The 21,916-nt window shown below is 40.8% G+C and overlaps 1 protein-coding gene across 2 annotated transcripts in view; it reads right to left on the bottom strand.

Annotated features, from left to right (window-relative positions):
- The window catches only part of PTPRG (protein tyrosine phosphatase receptor type G), a 384,534-nt gene that overhangs the window by 101,392 nt on the left and 261,226 nt on the right, over nt 1-21,916 (bottom strand). For both annotated transcript variants that reach the window (XM_079316643.1, XM_079316644.1), the window contains one exon: nt 8,075-8,141. In XM_079316643.1, the coding sequence (XP_079172769.1) occupies nt 8,075-8,141 (67 nt within the window). The remainder of the gene's footprint in view (nt 1-8,074; nt 8,142-21,916) is intronic.

Here is a 21,916-nt window from a genome sequence, read left to right as displayed (position 1 = left end):
TGGTAAAACTGTAAGGAGAATAATATCCAGGCTAAGCAAAAGTATTCACTGATTATCATAAAAATTATATATATATATATGTATATACATGCACTTATGTGTATATATATTTAGATCCTACTAAATGAAAAAGAACAAGGTTGGAAATAATAACAAACCTTTCTTCACTGTCTTTTATTACCACCTCCTGTTTCCCATTTACAGCGCCTGGGATGGGCATGAACTGTGTCTGGGAGGCTGGAAACTGAGTGGAGTGAGGAGTTTCCAGAAGGAAGAAAGTGGAAAAGGCTGGAAACTGCATGATTGATGAGACAGCATTTGCTGACAGATACTAGGAAATAACTGGCAGACAAAAGCAATAAAAGACAGGAAAGCAAACGTGTTCACCTGCAAACACCTGTGAATCACTGCAATCAAAGCTGCAAAACTGACCCATGAGCCACCTCCTCACCCATAAACCAGAGCCCTGCAATGCTCTGTCCCCCTCCCATCTCAGCACCTGAGCACCCAAACAGAAATATAAACACCAGGAAAGCAGAGCCCCAGAGATCCTGACCCTCGAAATACAGAGCATTGCCCTGGGAAAGAACAACAACCTGCTCTGCTGCCACCAGTGCTCCAGGTGATGCAGCAAAGAGCAGTACCCAAAACATGGCCCCACTAATGCAGTTTTATCCACAGCAATGCTTTATTTACAGCACCAATGCTCAGAAAAACATGTTCACTCAAAGGAAAAAATAGCAAGCACCACAGATCCATTGTTAACCATTAAGACAATGAATGTGGCATTCAAAATACTTCCACTTCAAAATACTTCCACAGTATGAAAGGACAATATTGTATTTCAGCTCTTACATTCACAAAAAAAACAATTAACTGAGCCAGCTGGTAACATATTTGACCTTCTGATACAACATTCACATCTGCCTCTTGGTCTGTCAAAAGTCACACCCAGCATATTCTTTGTTTGGGCTGAGAAATCTCCCCAGCATTCTGCATGGGACAAAGGGCCATTTTCTGTTGAACCTGACCCAAAGGCAGAGTGACTGCAGACATGCTTTAAAAGCCTGACCTATCTACACTCTTTGTCAAGTCATCACCACTAGTTTTGAACTAATATTAATTGTGCACAATAATTTACTGAACAGATGAAAAAAAAAATCAGATCTTAAATCAGATACCTGCAGTGGATCTCCACCAACTACTGCAGTTTTCACAAGCTGGTGCCAACAAATATTATATTGAAAGAGCCATCAGTTGAACATTTTGCCTTCAAGGACTGACTTGCTAAAAATATAGTCTGTAAATCACTGGATAAAGATAGACCTGAATTTAAACCAAATCACTGGAGTAAGAGGCTTCTTGAGATATGCAGGTAAACAACACATAACTATCTGTGATCAAAACTCTTTTAAATCTAACAGGAACTTGGATTGGACATCACAAGAAAATAACTATATGCCAAGTCCATTTATATCTCATGGAATGCTTTGGGACTTTCATCATGATTTTCTGTAAGAAAACAGGAACTTGGCTGCATTGAAAACAATATCTTAAAATGAGCTTATTTCCAAAATTAACGTATGTGCAGTGCCTGATAGGTACCCAGCTACACTTTGAATAACTGAAATCTGCAATACCAATATGAAGAGCTTTGAAAATCTCCCAAATTTGTTAAACAATGTTATTGCCAATTTCATTTTCACAATGAGCCAAGACATTCTAAAGCTTCTGCATTCAAACTTTTAAAAAGCAAACACACAAAAATAATCAAAAGGACACCATGTTGCATACCCACAGAGCCAGAACTTCCCAGATAAAGCAGGCAGCAAAGCACAGCCAAGGACCAGACTCATGGGGGTGATTTTAAGATGAGACTACAAATGTTATACATTACTTTAACTGAAAAGATCATCAGATGAGTGCTTGCTGTGTAAATCCTGCAGGAAGGGCAGTATCTGACAATCCTCTGTACTCAGGGTAATTCTTCTCATTTATTGTGCAATTATTTTTCTCACTTTTATTTAATTTTTTTTTTTAAAGACAGTCTCTGCTGAGCAATGTAAGGAGCTGTAAGGACACAGAAAGCACAGCATGGCAGGGAGGAGGGGAGTGAGATGATAATAACAGTCCTGCAGACTAATTTAATCTGAGAAGTACAAAAAGCCAGGAGGAAGAAATAAAAAAGACAAGTCTCTTATTCACAAAAAATAATTTCTATGCCACATGTTGGTCTCAGGCTTAATTTTTTTCACTCCTTTTCTTAAAACAGTTTAGGAGGAAAAGGTTTAGCTGCAGAGAAGAGGTCTTAACTTTTTAAAGAAGGAAAATGTTATTCTGAACCTTTCATGCTTAAGCAGTGCTGATGCAAACCAGCTACTGGCATTCTAGACTGGGGTGAGACTTCTCCAGGTTTAATAAAACCTAACCTGAGGCAGAGGTGCATGAGGCTGGACAGGCAGGAAATACAGAATATGTACCAGCAATAGGAGGAAAAAGAAACTATGACAAAGTTTAGGGGAGAGGAGGATCCCTGGAAAAAGCTGGACTCTGAGTGCCCAGAGGAGCATGGATTGTTCACATCTGCTCCAGAGCAAACCATATGTTCTCAGACTTCTCTAACCCTCATTTCTTAGTGAACATCCCTAAACCCACCAGCACAGCACCCAACTCCTACTCCCTGCAGATCATTTGTTCACATTCAGCGTCAGCTTTAGTAACTATACAAGTGTGATTTTTTTTTTTTTTTTTTTAATTTTAATTAGTTTTTCTGTGCAATCTATTAATTCTCTGTCAGCTTGCTGGTCTTAACTCAGCCGTGACCAGCACAGACAGGTGAAGGACCAGAGATTTCCAACACTTCCTCCATTTATTCCTTTCAATGATACAGCCCCCTGCAGCTATGCACAGAGCTGCCCTATATAAAGGTGTGAACTTATCACCTCTGCTCTCATCTCCATTTCCCACTTCCCTCCTCCTCCCCTTTGCTCCACAGCAATCCTGTCCTGGCCCCTTTCACAGGGCTACTCTGACTGTGAACACAAGAACAGATCAGAAAACAAAAGAATATATCCAGCTCATCCCTGAGGAAAAAGAAATGCTCCTCCACATTTCCTTCTCAGCTTAACGTATGGTGCTGCTCTCCCTTTGATGGCCCTTCCTTGTTCCAAATTGAGCTGCTGCTATCTTCAAAGTTTTACTTTCAAAGATGAGGTCCCATGGTATCACATCTCACCTTCACCCCTCTCCCCCACCCCTCTTCTCTACAACCCATGATATTTGGTGTAGAAGGCAAACAGCTTGTCAGGCGGTGTTATGGTTGAAGTTCAAAACAAAAGAAAAAACGTGTCATGGTGCTAATGGTGTTTTCTTGTTATTATGCCTTCTGGTGTGATAGATCCACAGGGTAACTAACACAGTCTAGATTGCTTCTTTTTTAGTGCTGATTTATTTTAACAGGTTATTCGTTGATTTTTCACCTAGGACAACTGGAGACATGTGCAACATATTTATTCTCTATCCTTTTTCATTATTAAAGCAGTAGTTTCCACTGTATTTTGGTAAGGTCTCCCCAGCAAGAGCAGAAATTCTAGTAATCACTTCCCTGATCACTCCTGGCCCATCTCAAGGGAAATCCAAGGCTACACTCTGCTCCATGCTGGGTTCCAGTTACAGCTTTTTGAGACTTTTTTCCAACCTTCCTTTTAAATAAACAAAAATTCCTCTCCTCCCCTCACCCCACCTCATGTTCACAAACAAGCAACAGATGACATTGATTCACTTTGTACCTAAGCTTTTGATCTGGTAGCACTTTGATTTTTCAAAGCTCACTTTTGACAAGGAAGGGAATAAGAGCCCCGTTTTTGTGACATTGAACCTTTTCTGCTGTGGTAATTTATTTGTGCTCCAATAATAATTTTCTGCTGATCAGTGTAGATTCTTGATGACAGCCATAGAGTACAGGACAGAGTGACAAAAACATGGTTTGCATCACCCTGAAATCTTTTTTAGGGGCCTGGGGTAGTGTGGGCTGATGGCCCCTCTGACAGCACTTTGCCTGCACAGTGAAACAGGTTTGGGGTCCTGTGCAGAACACCTGTGCCAGGCTGGGAAAAGGTGAATGTCACACAGCCCCCAGCACTGGGTGCTGCCCCAGGACTGACATCAGGGAACAAGGCTCATTTTAATGCCTTCCAGGCAGCTGGCAAAAACAAGAAAAAGGCTTCTCTAAGAGGCTTACATACAAAACAGTACCAAAAAGGGCAAACCAAAGACAGCAAAGGTGGGAAAAGCAATGTTTCTGTACAATAGCTCCATCCTGCCAGGTGCTCCTTTGAGACCTTGCTGGAATGTGTGGCTGGCAAAGCTTTCATAACCATTTTAATGCAAATCAACTGTGTAACACAAAACCTGGTATTTCACATACCCATTCCCACAAGGGCACAACCATTCCCTCTGAGCCCACCAGCCTCCTCAGCCCCTCACAATGCAGCTCCTTCCTGCCTTCTATCCTCAGCATCACAAAGAAGGATGAGGAGCAGAGAGGGGTTCAGGGCAGGGCACCCAGCTGAGCACCAAGACTGCCCCATGTCTGGTGCAATCACAGCCAGGCACCAGTGACTTTTTGACCTAAGATCCAACTTCAATGAGCAACATGCACCATCTGTCCTGTCAGCACCAGCACTGCTAAAAACCCTTCCCACCAGCTTTCAGGATGAGAAGAGCATTTGTAGAGGAGCTAAAAAAGACCCCCAGCAATCAGAGCTGAAAGACACTGGCAAGTCAGCATCAGAAAATCCAAATCCCACCTGCTTGTACCCCATCCCTTCTCCAGGGAGGGCTGCCCAATGCCAGCTGTCAGTCCTGGCTGGGCTCAGTGGCAGGCACCTCTCCACGTGCCCTGGGGCAAGGAAAGCAGGAGTGAGAAGAGCAGGCACCTGGCTGGCAGGAGGTGTGACAAATCCTTGGCAGAGCACAAAACCAAAAGCAATTTTAAAATCAGCAACAAGCATTTGACAGCCCCTGTAAGAGCCTCCTTGTTGTTCCTGTGCTGCTCTTCGAGGGCAGATGCAGGAGCTGGGGAGAGGTGTGGGAACATCCTGTTCAGCAGGAAGAACATGGGGCAAACCCCAAAGCATTATCACAGATCCAGACATCATTTGGCAGTTTGGTACACCATGGTTTCCCTTCCAGCTAAGAAACTCTATATGGTTGCTCATCTAAAATTAAGTTTAATGTGGCCATTAAAATTCTACAAAATTATGCCTGGAAATGAGGAAACAAAATCAACTAAGTAGCAACTAAGCCTGTATTGATTTTTATGTGTATGTTTCTCTATCATTGTTACTAAGCTGGTGACACTGTGAAGGGCACAATTATTTATGTTCCATCAAATTAGTAAGTAATTCAAATCCCTGATGAAATATCAAGCAAAAATTGCTTTCACTTCTACAGAAAGTACTTCTGACTTTGGAAATGTTTGCATACCCCTGGAAGGGCAATGTAAGAATAAAAAACTTCACAGAAAAAAAGAAAAAGGATACCAAAAAAGTTTCAAAAATCTCAGCTCATCATTCATGAGTACCATCTCTCTCTCCACCTGAGTGTTACCAGATCTGTCCCCACTATGGGCACAGCCAATGAGCCCTGTACAGTGGGGTCCCCAAACAGGATCAGACCTTCCAGTAAATGACAAAATGAGGATGATGAGGTTTGTGTGGCTGTGACATTCCCATGCTGAAAACTGAGTGAGTGTGAAGGAGTGACTGTTCAGCACAGCCCAAGAAATGTTCTGCCAGATGGAGGGAGAGGGACAAGAAAACCTCAATGTTTGTATGTATTCTTAATTTTTACATTGTATGTATGTGCCTCTGTGTTGTGACAACCACCTAAAAGCAACAGGGTAATGGAAATGTTATAAAATGCAAACAAACTTAAGGTTTCAATTTTGTCTTCTTTTGTTGGATTCCTACTGGATCCAACCACTCTATTCAAAAGCCACAAGAGTTTTCCACTGTATTTCAGCCAAAAAGTCCATCTTGCCTAAGGGTTCCAGTTAAATGCAGAGAAATGGAAGGCAGGAAGAAGCTTTTCAGATAAATTCACAAAACTGTGACTGTGTAAGATATAAGTAAATCACATCAAGAAAAGAAATGTGAGAATCTGGAATAAAACCCTCACATCTTTACTATTATTCTGTATAATAGCATTAAAAGAGAGATATGATATAAGAATTCTTCACTGGAGTGTTCTATCAATATTTAAGTTAAAGAGAATGATCTCTTTCAACAACTGCTTTGCAGGAGGAAATTCCTTTACTCTAACCACCAAAAGAGCCTTAGAAAAGGCCTTTAATCAGGGCCTTTGAAACAGGAAGGAAAGCATGATTTTCCTCTTTTTCTTCCTTAATGTTTTGAAAAGGAAACAAGCTATTGAAATATATCAAGTGATTTCCTTTACTTGAAACACTAGCAGACTTCTGTGCATTGTGTGCAAAACAAAAATAAACGCCTTTTATCCACCCAGATTTTGCTGTGGGTAAGGCAGCACAGAGATGGACTGATCATTATGTGGTCAGGGAATCACAGCCTCAGGTCACATCCTACCCAAACAATTAATTTTGGGAATGGAATAATCCTCTGAGGAGACACTGGTGTGATTGTCCATGAGTGGCTGTTTTGCCTGCAAGGAGAGAGACAGAGAGGAGGAAAACCTGATGAGGTGGCTAAAACACTGTGTGCTTGCAGGGGGTTGTGAGTTTTGAAATAGAAAGCAGGTAAAGAACAAAACTAAAAAGGGATTCCAGTCCAGTTAAATGGCAGCTGGGCTGCAGTGTCAAATTGCACAGACACAGAAAAAAACCCTCACAGCCTAACACATCCCAGCTTTGCCTTTGCTGGCCTGTTTTGTTATCCAGAGGCAGCAAGGTAATAACTTCTATTTTTGTGGAAAACCACACCAGTTTTTCAGCTCAGTGTGTTGTTTTTATTTCACGGCAGAACATTGCAATTTATAAGCAGCAAAAGCTGAGGAAAATTCTCTAAATGAAGCACTTTATGGCATGTTATCATTTAACCCGTTTTTCACTGTGTTTGGATTTATTGGCCTTCCCAGTTGCAAAGTTAAATGATTCTGAAAGGAGAACAATTAATCCAAGATCCTATTTGTTTCAATCTAACACTGTCAACTAGTTTTAGGTTTGCAGTCAAGAGAAAAAAAGGGTCTGTTAAGCTCTACAGCACTAGGTAATGTCTAAAGACAATCCTCAGAAAAGGTGCAAAGATGTTTTATCACAGCACTATAGATGGAACAGAGATTTATTATTGTACTGAGCACCATTCCAGCAGATGCCTTTTGAATTACAATGAGATTATTAAAACTTTACAAATCATTATTTTAAAACCTGACAAGAGTACTTTGGGAACTGGAGCATCTTGATGTCACTGCTGATGATGCATTACCTGTGGTAAGGCTTCAGGAAAATTCCCAAGTAAAAAATTGGTTATAAAAGTATAAAATATATTAATATTTATTTTACTACCAGCTATAAGTTCAAGGATAATAGGTATATGCATCAGAACATCTGAATGATCGTATTTATGTCACCATTAGAAAGATGTTCATCTGCTGCAAAGTTTAATTAATTTTCATAGATAGTTAATTTTTTGTTTCATTATCAGTTCCCTAAATTTGAAAGACAATTTATTAACAAATAGAAATTTCAGAGGTGTATTTTTAGAGCAAACAGAAGATAAATAACAGAGTGAAGTATCCAGGCTGCCTTCGAAGTTCTAATATGAATGATAGATTGCAGCAGGTTGTGATTGATAACTTATGCATTCTGGAGCACTGACTGAAAAGAAACAAATTGTTTACTGTTCACCCCAAACCTTTCTCAGGTAACAAATGACTCTGATCTTCACCAATCAAATAATGGCTGTGATGCCCTTAAACATCAGTGAATGAGGAATGTGTGGGCTCACTGTGTCCTTCCAGGGGTGACCTGATCCCTTAAGGACAACACTTTTGCCCCTCTCCCCTTCCCAACAAGTAGAAAGTTTAAGCAGCTACTTACCATGATGTACAACGCCCTTCAACCCATGGATAATGGGATCCAGTGCTGAATTGTCCCTCTGACTGACCTACATGCAAAGGATACAGGATTGGTTACATCTACTCTGGCATTAGGCAGAACAGTTTCAGTTTAATCTAACAAGAAAAAAAATAAAAAGATGTTACCTAACAAGCTGCTTAGTTCTTATATTTACAATGAATTTTCAACAAATGCCAAAGGTACATGGTGTCACAAAATACCGTAAGGAAGTTAAATTAAAAAAAAAGTGTCCTCTGCATTCTTTAAAGCATTAACCACATTATCAGCCTTGCAAAGCCTAAAAACACAGAGCTGATTTTTCTCCATCTATTCCTGTTTTCATAGAGCAGAACTGCTGTGATAAACAGAAGTCATCTCAGACCAGTTCATCCCTCACTAACATGGCCATAAATCTGGTGCTGCCAGTGCAGTCAGTGAAGCTGGATCCCTTTCAGCCCTAATGGAGCTGGGCCTTGGCATCTCATTGCTATTCATATATAAAATTTATTTAATTTAGTGTCACTGGAACAAAGGAAAGGCAAAAAAAGCTCTGTGAGAGGATCTAGAAAAAAAAAAAATCATCAATTTTTGACAGTGTAATTGCCTGCCCTGCCAGACCAAACATTCCTTCTATCATTCAGAAATTGCCCATGTCCTCCACAACAGTGAGATCCTGCACAGAGAGAGGAGGGAAAGGCAGCAGGAAGGATTAACCCTGTTGAGCTCCATGACTTCCAAATTAAACCCATCATTTCAGTCACTTACTTACAAATAGCCAAGTAATTTAACACCAATAATGCAATTTTTTTTTAACCTTTTGCCTCTTCAGAGGTATTGTAGGAATAACTCACAATTTCTGTGAACATGTTCCATTATTTAAGATACTTGCCAATTTACTTTTGGGAGATAAGTACTGCCATGTATCAGGGGGTACATTCTTCCTTTTTTTTCCCCCTGCAGGCAGCTTCAGAACTTGAGCAGTGTCCATGATTTCTGGATGGACAGCTCCTAATGGGCAACACCTCAAATGCAAAAGAGCTGCTCTGTATCTTACTAACTGCTGATGACCTCAATGTCATGAGGAAAAACAGAGTTTAATCACATTATGGATGTGTATTAATGTCTTTGGAAAGGAGTGGAGACAAAAGAAGAAAATCCTGACAAAGGACCCTGTGCCCAGCAGGGAACACACTGATCCATGAAGGGCAGAAGCAGCTTGGAGCTGTTCCTAGGAGGACATCACTGACCACAACACATCCAAAAAATGTGCTGTAAAAATATCACAAATTTTAATATCTTGACAAGAAAATTGGAATCCAGCGCCCAAGTTTCACAAGCACAAGCAGCTTTCATCTTGTCCTTCCTCCCCATAACTAATTAGGAATCTTGGAAATCTCATTATCTTCTCAGCCAACTGCATTGAGATGAACCACAACAAACCACTTTTCTGTTTTCTGTTTATTTGCCCTATGAGCTACTTTGCTGTGTTCATGACACATTCTCATGCACTTCTCTAGAGACAAAATGGTTTGGTGCTGTAAATGGAAATTGAAAATCCTCTCTTCATCACAGTACTCCAGAACTTACAATGATCATCTAGGGCAAGAAATGCAATAAAATTATCAAAGCAGCAAAAGCAGCTTTGAAATATATACAGCTCAGATGTTGCTGGACATAACACCATTACCCTGAAGGCTGCAAGCTCTTTGAAGCGTGAACTTTTATAAACCCAAAGGTGCTCTGTACATTTTGGATCCTGTATAAATAATAATCACAGGACAGTGGACCCAATTACCCACTTTGTAGGTTCTGTCTGACATCTGACAAATCATGAAGAAACACTAAAAATACAGAGCCTGTTGTGAGACACATTCCTGCATCTTTTCAATTTATCCAGTTTTCTCCAACTATGGGCACCATTGAAAAAAAAATCATTAAAATGCTACCACCTTTAAGTACAAGAACATAAGAAAATCTTGCTCTGGACTTAAATAATGTTTTATTTATTGCTGCCTAACCATGAGAGGTAAAGAGTTTTATTTTGTTTACTTTGGTTTTATTTCTGGTGACAGCTGCAATCAGTTTGAAGAAAGCAAACAGACAGAAAGGATCATAAAGGTTAGAACGCTTCCTTTTGGGATTTTGTGTCAAAGTAGATCAATCCTTAACCTCAGCCCTGGCAGTGCCCCTTTAATCTGAGGTGGTGTGGCTGTATAGATCCAGCCATGCAGCCCCTTTGATAGCACATTCTGTAAATGTGCTGTGTTCCTCAACAGCACAAACCCACAGGCACAGGATTGCTATGGAGGCTGGAAGGGAAATGCTCCATGCAGCTGTAATCTTGTTTTTTCCAGCAGTATGGGGAGTGGGATCTCCTGTTTCTTTAAAAATCACATTCAAACAAGTACCACTTGTAGAGATGTCAGTTCAGACCTGCATGGGATATAGCTTTATTTTCCTTCCAAATGCTTTCCTTCTTCTAACCCTACACTCACACAGTTCTCTTACACTTCAGTACAACTGTTTCAGAATCTTGGCAAGGCCATTAGAAAAATGACCAAAAGTTTTCTCATTTTGTGGAAAGGTTCAGACTTCAGAACAAAAGTTTTCTTACATCTTTTTCTTGTTCAAATTCTTAAACAACCCAAAAAACCCACTTTGAATTTAATCTCTCTCTCCCTTTTTATTCAGTTCTTTGTATCCTTTTCCTGCCTGTGTTCACAGAGGAAATCAGGTTTCTGAAATCCAAAATGTCAAGTTATATTGCCATTGCTGCACATCTCTGGTTTAACTGGCCTGCAGCTACCACGCTGGTTGAGATCAGAGATTCACCCATACAAGAATCCTGTCTCTGATAACAGCTGATACTTAAAAGAAAGGAATGGGAAAAAAAAAAAAAAAAAAAAAAAAAAAAAAAAAAAAAAAAAAAAAAAAGTAGGGGGAAAAAAAGCAGAAGGAAAAAAGGAAAAAAAATCTCCAGAATAAGAAGTGTCCTTCTGACCTGCTTTATGATTCCATGCATGAAGCCTGAGCTTATATCCTCCTACATACTGTTTTTAACTTTCTTTGCTATATATGTGTTCCAACCATGTATTTTTTCATTATCTTATGAATATATCCTGAAGGAAAACAGCAATGAATTATTCAGATTGACCTTACATTCCACATTTCTGCTGATACCTTCAGAAAGATCACATATCTGTAACTGGGTCTGGGCACTTTAGCTTCACATGCCTGCCTAAGCTGGGCAAAGCTTTTCTTTTCCCCCCTACTCCTTCAAGACCTTACCAGAAGAAACACCAAGAATGACAAATTTCTTAAGCCACAAGAATTCCAGGAATAAACACCAGCCTACAGTGCTGCAGAGTGAGTATTAACAGACAGATGGAAAAGCATCCTGAAATTGCCCTAAAATACCCACAGTACCACTACTACAAATGTTGTTTCCTGTACAAGATGTTTTTGCTCAAAACTGACTAACACTCTATAGGTCTGCAATAAACAGATTAAATAATGCTTGCGTGCATCATTTATAAGTGAAAAATGCCTGTAATGCTCTTCAGCAGAAATAAATAGGTAACTATCATGCTAAACACAATGGAAAAACAAACACAGAGATGTCATTAAGCAGTTTCCTGTGCTAACAGAGCTCTCACCGTAGGGTAAATATGGGTGAACATGACATGAAGAAGCAAAATCTCTTGTTTATTGTGCCCTTTGGGTGACTTCAATACCTGGTGCACATGCCATTCTGAATAGAAAGAATGGCTTGATGTTAATGCAATGAACAAAGCAAATATTTGCAATATTGGAAAAGGCAAGGCACAAGTGACCCCATTCTGCAGTCATAAACCAGATAGGTTCTTTGCATGAAGTCATGGTGGAAATCATACTCTAGACAGGCTAGATTTACTTACAGCTCCTGCATCTGATGCAGGGACTGAGAAATGATTCCTTCTTCAGTGAACAGGGCTGATCAGCCATGAACTCTATTGACAGCAGTGTCAATGCCCCTCAGCAGTGCTGTCCCTGTGCTTCAAAGTGCTGTTTCTACAGCAGTACCTGTGAAGGCAGGGCTGGGAGCTCAGCCCCTTCTCAGGATAACATCAATACCCCAAAGAGGAGAGTTTCAGTGACTGTGACCAGAGGACAAGCCAGAGCACCTCAGCCAGGCTGACCATGCTGGTCCAGCCACCCAGCCACAGCATGTGAAAATAGACTTTACTGGGAAGGTTCTACTCCTGTGCTGCAGCTGTGCTGAGCTCAGCATGCCCTCATGAGTTAAAAACCCATTCTCATTCTCCATCACTCATTGTAGAGCAGCCAAAGCTCCCTGTTCATCTGATTATTCTATAAGACAAACTCAGAACCTCCTCAAGACCTTGATTTATCAAAACTCAGCAGACTTGTAAAGTGTTAAAATTTATACCACATGCTGTATAATTAAAGCCATATGCTAAAGTCATGTAAGTAATCCATGACCTGTCTTTCTGCTGGAAGCAGTTCTATAAAGCTGAAAAAAAAGATCTCAGACAAAAATACTGATCTTAGCATGCTTATTTTAGCAACAGTAACAAATAAAACCAGGGAAACTCCCAAAGGCAGTTAGAGAAGGCACACAGCAACATCAGACCTTAACTCTTAGACCCTTGTCCAAAGGACCAGACACCCCCCATTGCCCAAAGCTCCAGGCAGCCTCTCTGAAACCAAGATTATCCTCCCACCAACCAAGGAGGTCTGGGGGGAACACCACAAAGCCCTCTAATCACTGGTACCAGCTATCTTGTGAAAAGTAGGTGAAAATTAATAATTTGAACAGATCAGGAATAAAGAATACACTTTCTTTTTAAAAATATGTTTAAATAGATGTGTGGAAGAAAAGGGTGTGGGGAAAAAAAGAACTGAAGAAAACCCACCTATTTGGGTTGATGCAAAATACAAATTTCTCTTTCATTTCCACTTTAAAAAATATCTGGCATTTAGACATTAAACTGTCATAAATTTGCAGCAACTGCTTTCAAGCTCATTAAATAGGCTCACAGACAGTATTGCACAGCATCTCAAAGTGAAGGAGAATGCCACAGTCGGCTATATTGAAAGGTGAAATGACATGCATTTTGTGCAAGGCAGAGGAAAATGAATGGCAACAATTTTGTGATACAGTACCTGAGCCTTTCCCCTCTGAATAGTGATATAATTTACTTTTCTCTCCCACTGCAACATTTGGCCCTTGACTTGGAAACTAAATCTTCAATCTATCAAGCCTTACCCATCTGCTAAGTAAAATGGCCAAGAAAATCTGCATGCCTTGAATTCGATATAGCCAGCTGCTCCCAGAGTGCTGAGCATTAACATCCAGAGACCATCCTCTCATGCTGCAAAGGATGGTGTCTGCCAAGGATGAATGACTACATACTTAACCGTGGCAGCTGAAGCCACTGACAATGGCTGACACAGAAAGATGCCAATGTGTCAAACTCCACTTTCAATTACAACAGTGAAAGTCAGGGGTAATATTCCCCCAACAGTGTGCCTTCAGCTCCCATACAGCCTGCAGTTAAGATACACAACTCACCAGCCAAAATCCTAAGCTCAAAGCACTCTGTACAAACAACTAAGAAGAAAAAGAAAACCATTATGAATTAACTAGGTTGCAGAGATTAAATTGTCCTGTAGGGTTTCAGGACAATCAACACGGTTAAACAATTTATTCTTCTATCAGCTCAGTGATGTTGGACAGATGCCAGTCTCCAATCTCTATGGGAAAGGACCTGATTTTCAGTGGTTTAGAACAGAAATTAGAAGAATCCCATTAATGTGAACACTGTGCCACACAATAAGTATTTTATCATCACAGCAACAGGATTTAAAGAATCCAATATAATCACCATCAAAAGAAACATTCTTTTCTCACTAAAGGGAAAGCACTAGGGATATTGCTTTTGAAACTCTTCAAATCCATGTCTTCAGGGCCAAAAAATTTCAGGGCCAGCTATCAGCTTGGGCAGGCCCTGCTCCTAATCCTTCTGAACAACTGATGCTTTAACCTGCATCAGCCTGCAGCACTTGGAAAGGATCCTGGCTTTGTGGTCCACACCCTTCTGCTCTGCACTAACTCCATTGTCCCACCTCTTGTTTCTCTCCCTTTTGAAGTCTACATTGTAAAATCTGATTGTGGATAAATATCTAGTTTCTTAAACATTACTGAATAAAAGGAAGTGAAAGATTTCAGCCGGATCTGGAATGTGGATGAACTGATATGAAAAGTTTACATGTGCTTTGCTTTGAAATAAAGTAGGAAATATTTATCTGGAGCTTTCCAGGAGAACTGATGGGTGAGAAGGGGTACTGGTTGACACAATAGCACACTGAGCTATCTGTGAAGCCAAGAAAATGCCTACAGAGCTCCCGACACAATGATAAGCTAGATTTGGTGGTCTAAGTTTTTCACCTTCACAAGCACTAAATGATCCAAGAATGATATATTCCTGCTCCTCCACAGATGATATTTTCTTCCATCTCCCCCATATAAGCTATAATTGCACATCTCCCATATGAGCTGATGCAAAAGGACAAATCTGGCCAGAAGCCTGCAGCCTGACAGAGGTGAGCAGGGAGGCAGAGGCATTTGCTGTGTAATGAATGGACTGCCCAAAGTAAGTATCCTACAGAATATATTTGTAAGGGAAAACAAGAAATGGAAACAGCCCCCTTAATACCTCAATTTTCTACTCATGTGTAAAATCAGAGAGAATAACAGGTACCCAGGCAAGATGTGACACTGAACCTTATGGTGGCACATGCACTATTTCACACAGATACTACCATGACCTTTGATTTTTTTTTTTCAAATGTGCATTAGAGCTGATTTTGACTTTGCCTACGGCAACTGGTTTCAGGTTTAGGGATTTGAAGGCAAACTCTGAGTTAAATTTGGGTTTTGGCCTTCAGGTATTAATAATTCTGCTATGAATGAAAATATAGTGAACTCATAGAGGTGCATGTGCTGGAGGAGGGGGGTGCTCCTAAAGGTCTCATTCACTATGTTGTCTAAAGAGAAGAGAAAAAAAAGTCAGTGAGTCTTCCAATGATTATTTTAAATAGAGTAATGGGTGTGCATTGATCCTTCTAGCTAATTCCACTTTGAATAATACATCATTCTGACTGAAAGCTTGCTAGTGATGTATTAACTTCATATTTCACTACAGCTTTGGAGGATATCTACACTAGCAGGGTATATTAACTAGTAGTGCCAAAGAGCTGCACTTTTTCCTTTACTTTTTTTGAAGTCCACGATGGTTTTAAAAGCTATTTAACTGACTTTGGGGTCAGATGTTCTGGCTGTCCCTCATCTTTGGTTGAGTAAAATGAAGCTGTTTGTAACCTCTGCTCCTCACAGCCTTTAACTCAGCCCCTGCATCACTCTGCACCTGTGTTAGATGCAGACATCCTGGGACTAGGATGGGACAAAGCAGGTTATAGATCAGCAATTTCCCCTTTCATTATGTCCAGTAGGGATGCTTGAAAACACAAGAAGCATAAACAGTCACTTTTACATCACAGGTTGACTGAAATACCAGTGTCATAAAAAAAGCAAAGCACTGGCTACCACAGAAGAGCATCAAGCAGAATCTGTGTGTTGGTGACACGTCCTGCCACAAGAGACTGTCTCAAAAAAATAAGCAAAATCACGAAACTCTGAGGTAGAGTTAAGTCTGCTTAATAGCTCAGCTCAGAGTGCTCTGTGTTTGTGCACACGGAGTTCCTTTGTCAGCAGAGAGGAGCATTGATCGTGCACTGTAACCTGTGGCAGGGCTGGCTGGAGCTCCAGGCTGAGGAAGACTCTGCAGCTCCCCCTCCACAGCATTTCCTCCATTCACTATCACAAGATTTGCAACCAGCAGCATGGTATTAAACAACAGACAGTGTATATTCCTTTCTTTTTTTAAGGCACTCTTTTGCCCAAACTTTGACTTACTCCATTGCTAAATTAATTAATTCCCCCTAAGCATTCTTGCACAAATGCAGCTAATTTATTGCAAGTGGCTAGCACATTCAATTAACAAATTACTGAAAGATCTTAATACACATATATCTAAGGAAAAAACAATAGATATATTCAGCCCAAAAGCACAATCTGATTAGAGCAATAGAATATCTCAGATACAAACTTCTGTCTAAGACACAAATGTAATTGCAACACAGAGGAGAGGCAGCTTCAGTGGCAGCTTCTCAAAGCTGGGAAAGCTTGATTGATAGACTTTACCATCTGCAGCTGCGCAAAAAAGGGCTACAGAGCTGCAAGTTTATTTAAAGCAATTTCAGTGCACTGAGCCTACTTGTTCTCCTTTGAGAAAATAATATGATTTCTTCATAGAGCATGTAGTCTATTTATTTAAGCAGCAGTGTGCAAGATCTCTCAATCCTACCAGCAGTTCAGCTGGAAAAATGACACACCAGGGGGTAACATTTTATCAGGATGGAGGCTATTTTATAAAAACTGCCATCAGGTATAAACTGTTCTCATCCTCTGAGTTTAAAAAAATGAAAAAAAAAAAGGGGGGGTGGAAAGGAGTTGGGTTTCTTTTAGATTTTTTGTAATTTGCTCAATTTACAGTTTTTAGGTAAAAATAACCATTTTGACCTAAGTAGGGAGGAAGATGAAACAGTGTAATGAAAAATATAACAAGCACTACAGCCAGATCATCTTCCAACACCCACTCCTTGATGTACAGCTTCACACATTTGGAGAGGCTAAACTCAAAACTGTGAAACCACAAATGGAAGTTAGCTCTCATTTTTTTCTGCTCCTGGCTTGAATTTGGTACAAAATTGTGCAAGCGAGAAAAAAAAAATCTTCAGCCTTTTTTTTTTTTTTTTTTTTTTTTTTCCTCATGGGAAATAAAGCAATGAAGTCTGATTGGTTAACAGAAAAATTTCCTGGGCAAAATGCAAAGGCTGAATAGGAACAGCTCAGATGGACATCTGGAACTCCAGCATTTTACAGGGGTTTAATTTAATTGCTCCAACTAAGCTTGCCTAGGATGCAACACAGATTTCCAGCCTTTTCCTCTTTTCTAGCCAACACAAAGAATTTTGGTGAGAGAGGTCACATCAGTCTCTCCCTTAAAATAAAGAAAAGGAATCGTCTCAGCTTCCCAACATCTTTCATTCATTCCACAAGAAAAGTCCTGTCTTTTTCTCTCCCAGCACAGCCCTGGGCTCCCTCCAGCCAGGCAGCACAGATGACTCAAGCCAGCATCTATGAGTCACAAGCACAGAGGATGCAGAAATGTCAATTAAATTACACAGTCACTTCCCTAATGACAACCACACCTCAGTTCACAATTAAATTAGAATTCCAGTGAAAACAAATTATTGTAGGGAATTTTTTTTTTAATCTTATGCTTTGAAACATCAAATTCCAACAGTTTGTTTGCTGCTCCTTTTACCTCATTTCTAAGGAGGTTGGTGTAAATTTGCCTCTCAAAACTGCAGCAGGAATTTTTACTACACCAGATTTTCCATTTCTACTGCAGCAGCCACGGGCTGGGAGGGCTCTTGGGCTTCCAGGCATCTCTGTAGTACAAGACCCAACGCTAAACCAGTGCTTTTCATTAATGCTTTCAAGCACAAAAGGACAACTACAACACAGTCTTGTAATTGCAATTTTCTTTCAATCAAGTTCTTCCATCTTTACTTATCTTTTTGCAAATTTTCAGTGTCATATAGTTCTTGCAGGTGTGTGCAGCTTTACAAAATGCTATGAACTTGCAGTTTGGTGCTTATAGTACCTAAGGCAGAAAGCACCTACTAATGCTCAGTTTCCTCACTTGTGACTCCACTTTCATGCCTGACTTGCCTTCCTCTTCCATCACACACTTGCCACATCCTCCTCCCTGACTCTGTCCACCCAGTGAGTTGTTTCTGTCTCCTCAAATGTCATGGCATCCTCCCTTCCCAAACTGTTCCACATATCCCCTTGAGCATCCTTCCACAACTCTCCCACCTTTTCCTCTCCACCTCCTGCCTGTCCAAGGAAATCCCTCTGCTCTTCCACCCCCTGAGATGTTCTTCATGGAGACAGGAGAAAGAAATATCTTTGGCTGCTGACAGTGGTGAGTGGGTTTTTCCAGGGGAAACCTGGCTGCCAGCAGACAGGGTGCCAAGGGTACCAGCTGCAGGACTGCCAAGGGCCAAGAGCCAGTCACAGGCTGTCCCTGAGCAGCCACAGGAGTAGAACTCCAAGAAGGAGGTGATAGAAATGAGGAAGTCCATCTCAATCTTCTTCAAGCCACTGAATTAAGAGTGGCAGGTGTAGCTTGCATTTTTTTTTCCTCAGCTGCTTCTAAACTGCTCAGGTTCCTGCAGCAACAGAAGAACAGCTCAACCCCTGTTTCACCTGGTGTAACACTACACAAAAGCAGTGAGGATCATATGTCAAGATGTTTATTTTTCTCTTGGTTAGCGTGACCCAACAACTCACTTGGTTCCTTACAAAACATTTCAACAAGTATCATGGCTCATGTTTAGAACAAATGGGCAAATTTCGTGCAGAAAAACAGCACTTAAAACACAAGTGCATTAAAAGCCTGGCAAACATTCAGTTTGTGGCAGCAGTTTCTTCCTCTTGAAATACAAAGAAATACAAAAACTAACATGACATGTGTGCTTGTTTCAAGATGTTCCACATTTCAGCAGTGGTAAAGTGAATGCTATTCAATCACTGTGAGGAGGTGCTAGTCTTAAAGCCACAGAACTCCCCAGGATTCTCTAGCCTTCATTCCTCAGCTCCATGGGCTTCTTACAGCTTCCCAGTGCTCCTGTGGAGCATGACCCTGTGGAGGGCATTTTCAAGCTCTGTCTCTGGTCATGAAGCCCTCCTCCTACACAGGGCATAACTTCAAAATTGCCAAAATCTAAAAATGTCAGGGAAAGTTATGAGAGAAGAAGTAAAATACAACTGAACAAGATGTAAAACAAAACTTAAAACAAGGTTAGAACAAAAGGTGCTCTTTGAACAAGTCTAGCCTGACCCAGCAGAGTGGAGATGCTTCCTGCAGGTGAATGCACACAGGAATGCTCTCAGGAAGCTTCTTCCATCTCCTCTCCTCCTCTCCTCATCTGCTTGATAGAAAACCTGGCTATTAATTTGAGGTGTTTCCTTATGTTTCTTTATTATTTTTCCTTTCTTCTTGCACCCAGCACTGTAACTCCTGGGTGTCCACAGCTCAAGAGCAGTGGTTATGATCTGATCACCAATGCTGTGGCAGCTCAGCTGGACCATCCAGGCTCCTGCCACACACTTTGCCACAGCCCCAGTTTTGGTGCTGACCTCTAGAAAAGTCTCTTTTCTTACAACCTGCCAGGCTGCAAGGTGTCTAGATGTCACCACCCTCATAGAACCACCTGCAACTGACACCACAACCTGCATCAAGTTTTTCCCTGCCAAAAGCCTGATTGTTGTGGAGGCAGCTGAAGAGCCAAGGCTGTGTGAAGGCAATCCACAGAGGGCTGGCACTGGAGGCATCTTCACTGCCAGGCTGCACAGCCAATGGTGCACAACGTGCCTGAGACCCAACACAGTCAGAATTCCAGCCCAGCTGCAACAAGCACATGAGGAGCTCTGCACTGCTAGCTGCTGGGAGGATGAGAGGCTTAGCAGAGAAGCACCACAGCTCAAAAGCTTCATGCTGGAGCATCTCATGTCCTAGAGTCTGGTCTGTACCCCCAGCACACTGGTAGGATGCACCTGCACTTGCAGCTCTCTTTTCACTCAGATTTTAAGGGGGGGAGCAAATATATATGGCATGATAACAAAGGCATTGAAAAATCTCCTATTTTTAAAGGCAAGAAACTTTATGTCTCAGTTATATGTCTCAGATGCAATGCAGGCAGTAGTGAAGGAAGGAAAAGGGCACTTTCTAAAAGGCAGATGTAGGCTGGGCACTTAGGACACAAATGCAGCATTTAAAAAAATTGCCTCTGACATAAGAACAGCTGACAGAGATAATCTCCACAGCTCAGCATGAATTTATACAGTCTTTCAACAACTCTATTAGACAGGTGTGGTGGTAGCCAGCTGTACTGCATGCACAAACCAAGTTTCCCTAAAACCTGAGTGCCCATATGGCCCTGCAGCACACTGAGGTGGTGCCACCCGCCCAGGCATCACCTCCTGTCCCAGCACCATCTGTCCATAGAGAGGGACTGGTGTCTGCCTGAAGGGTAGTGCAGAGCTGGTCTAGATAATGAGTGAGTTCAGACAATGATGGATGTTCCCATGCACAACACAGGGACCCCCAAACAGCTCTACCCAGACAAGATTAAAAGCCAGCTTTACTTCTGGCCTTTAATTCTCTGTCGAAGTTAGAAGCAGAGACAAGTCAAGCCATAAGGTGGGGTGGGCTGCATGCTATTAGGAAGGTAAGCTTATTAGCTGAAATGTAATAAATCTCTGTAGATATCTGGAATAGCAGAAGGCAATAGTTTGCTTTGCCATATCACTAGCAATGAGCTGGCAAGAGGAGAGCACTCCAAAATGTTAACCTAGAGCCTAATTTGACTGGTATGCACTTTGGGAGAGTACTTAGTAAGACTGGTTCACCCAAGATGGGGTGATCTGTCTGTTCACGCCTCCCATGAAATGCAGGAGGATATAAAAGAATGTGATTTTAGCAGTTTAGAATACAAAATGATGAGGAAAAAAAACCTTTGAAAAGTGATTGATGCAGTCTAATCATGCTTCACACAAGAGCATTTCAAATAATGTTAGATATTTTTATAGGATCTAGATATGATAAAGTAGGTTTGTCAGGTAGCAAGGTAGGCAGAAGGGACGAAGGAGTAAGAAAATAAAAAAATAATAAAATTATTTTCTTACTTTTTACACAGGCATATGGATAATGCCACACAAACCACAGATAAAATGCACCAAAAAATTGCTAGCTTAGCTGTTAAGGTTATGGAGCTTTGCTTTCTAATCAACACTTACCCATAAAGCTGTTTTTAAATATTGATCTGATATCATGATCCCAAGGGAAAATAAATATCAAAAGGGGTGATTTAATTCAATCTTCCTGGTTCCTGCATAATCATGATCCTATTTCTTCAAAAACCAGAAAGCAGTAACTTAAGTGAAGCTTACAGATCAGCTAATATATTTACAGCCTTAAAATAACATGAGACACACTATAAAATACACTGAGATCCAAAGTTAATCTCTTTTAGCAATATTCTTGCAGCAAGCAAAGATGAATTTTACGGTGAAAAAAATCCATTTTATCAGGAGCAAGACTGAGCTTTCTAATAACCAAGCTCCTTTCTAATGTGGTACATCATTTTATTTTACTCATAAAGAACACTTTGCCAAATCTCCAGTTAGGCTTCATTTGATAAAGCAGAGATGTTGCAAAACCAATACCCTCTTTTCAGAGGGTCTCTTTAGACTTGATAATGACCACATTTCAATGCATTTCTGATGCACAGAGATGGTACAGTTGCAATCAGCAGCTAAATACTGTTCTGATGGTGTCAGCCAGACAGCTTTTCCTTGGCTCCTCAGAGCTGTGAAGCAGGAGCAAACACCATAAGCTCATAGGAAAAATCCTGCTCCATCAAAACTCACTATTCAGAGGTGCTGAACAGATTTAAGTAATCTTTATTTAACATGTTTCACTTTTCTGCATAGAATAATATGGTGATTGGCATTCTTGACTCTCATCTATCTCCAGCAGAGCATAAGAGCAAATCCCAGCTTCTGTGCTGGTTTTGTTCTGGAAACTCTGATACCAGCACACCTGAACTTTAAACAAAGGGAGGTTT

Source organism: Erithacus rubecula (assembly GCF_903797595.1).
Source record: "Erithacus rubecula genome assembly, chromosome: 13".
In the NCBI taxonomy this organism is placed as follows: domain Eukaryota; kingdom Metazoa; phylum Chordata; class Aves; order Passeriformes; family Muscicapidae; genus Erithacus; species Erithacus rubecula.
This window is presented reverse-complemented; position numbering and strand designations above follow the sequence as displayed.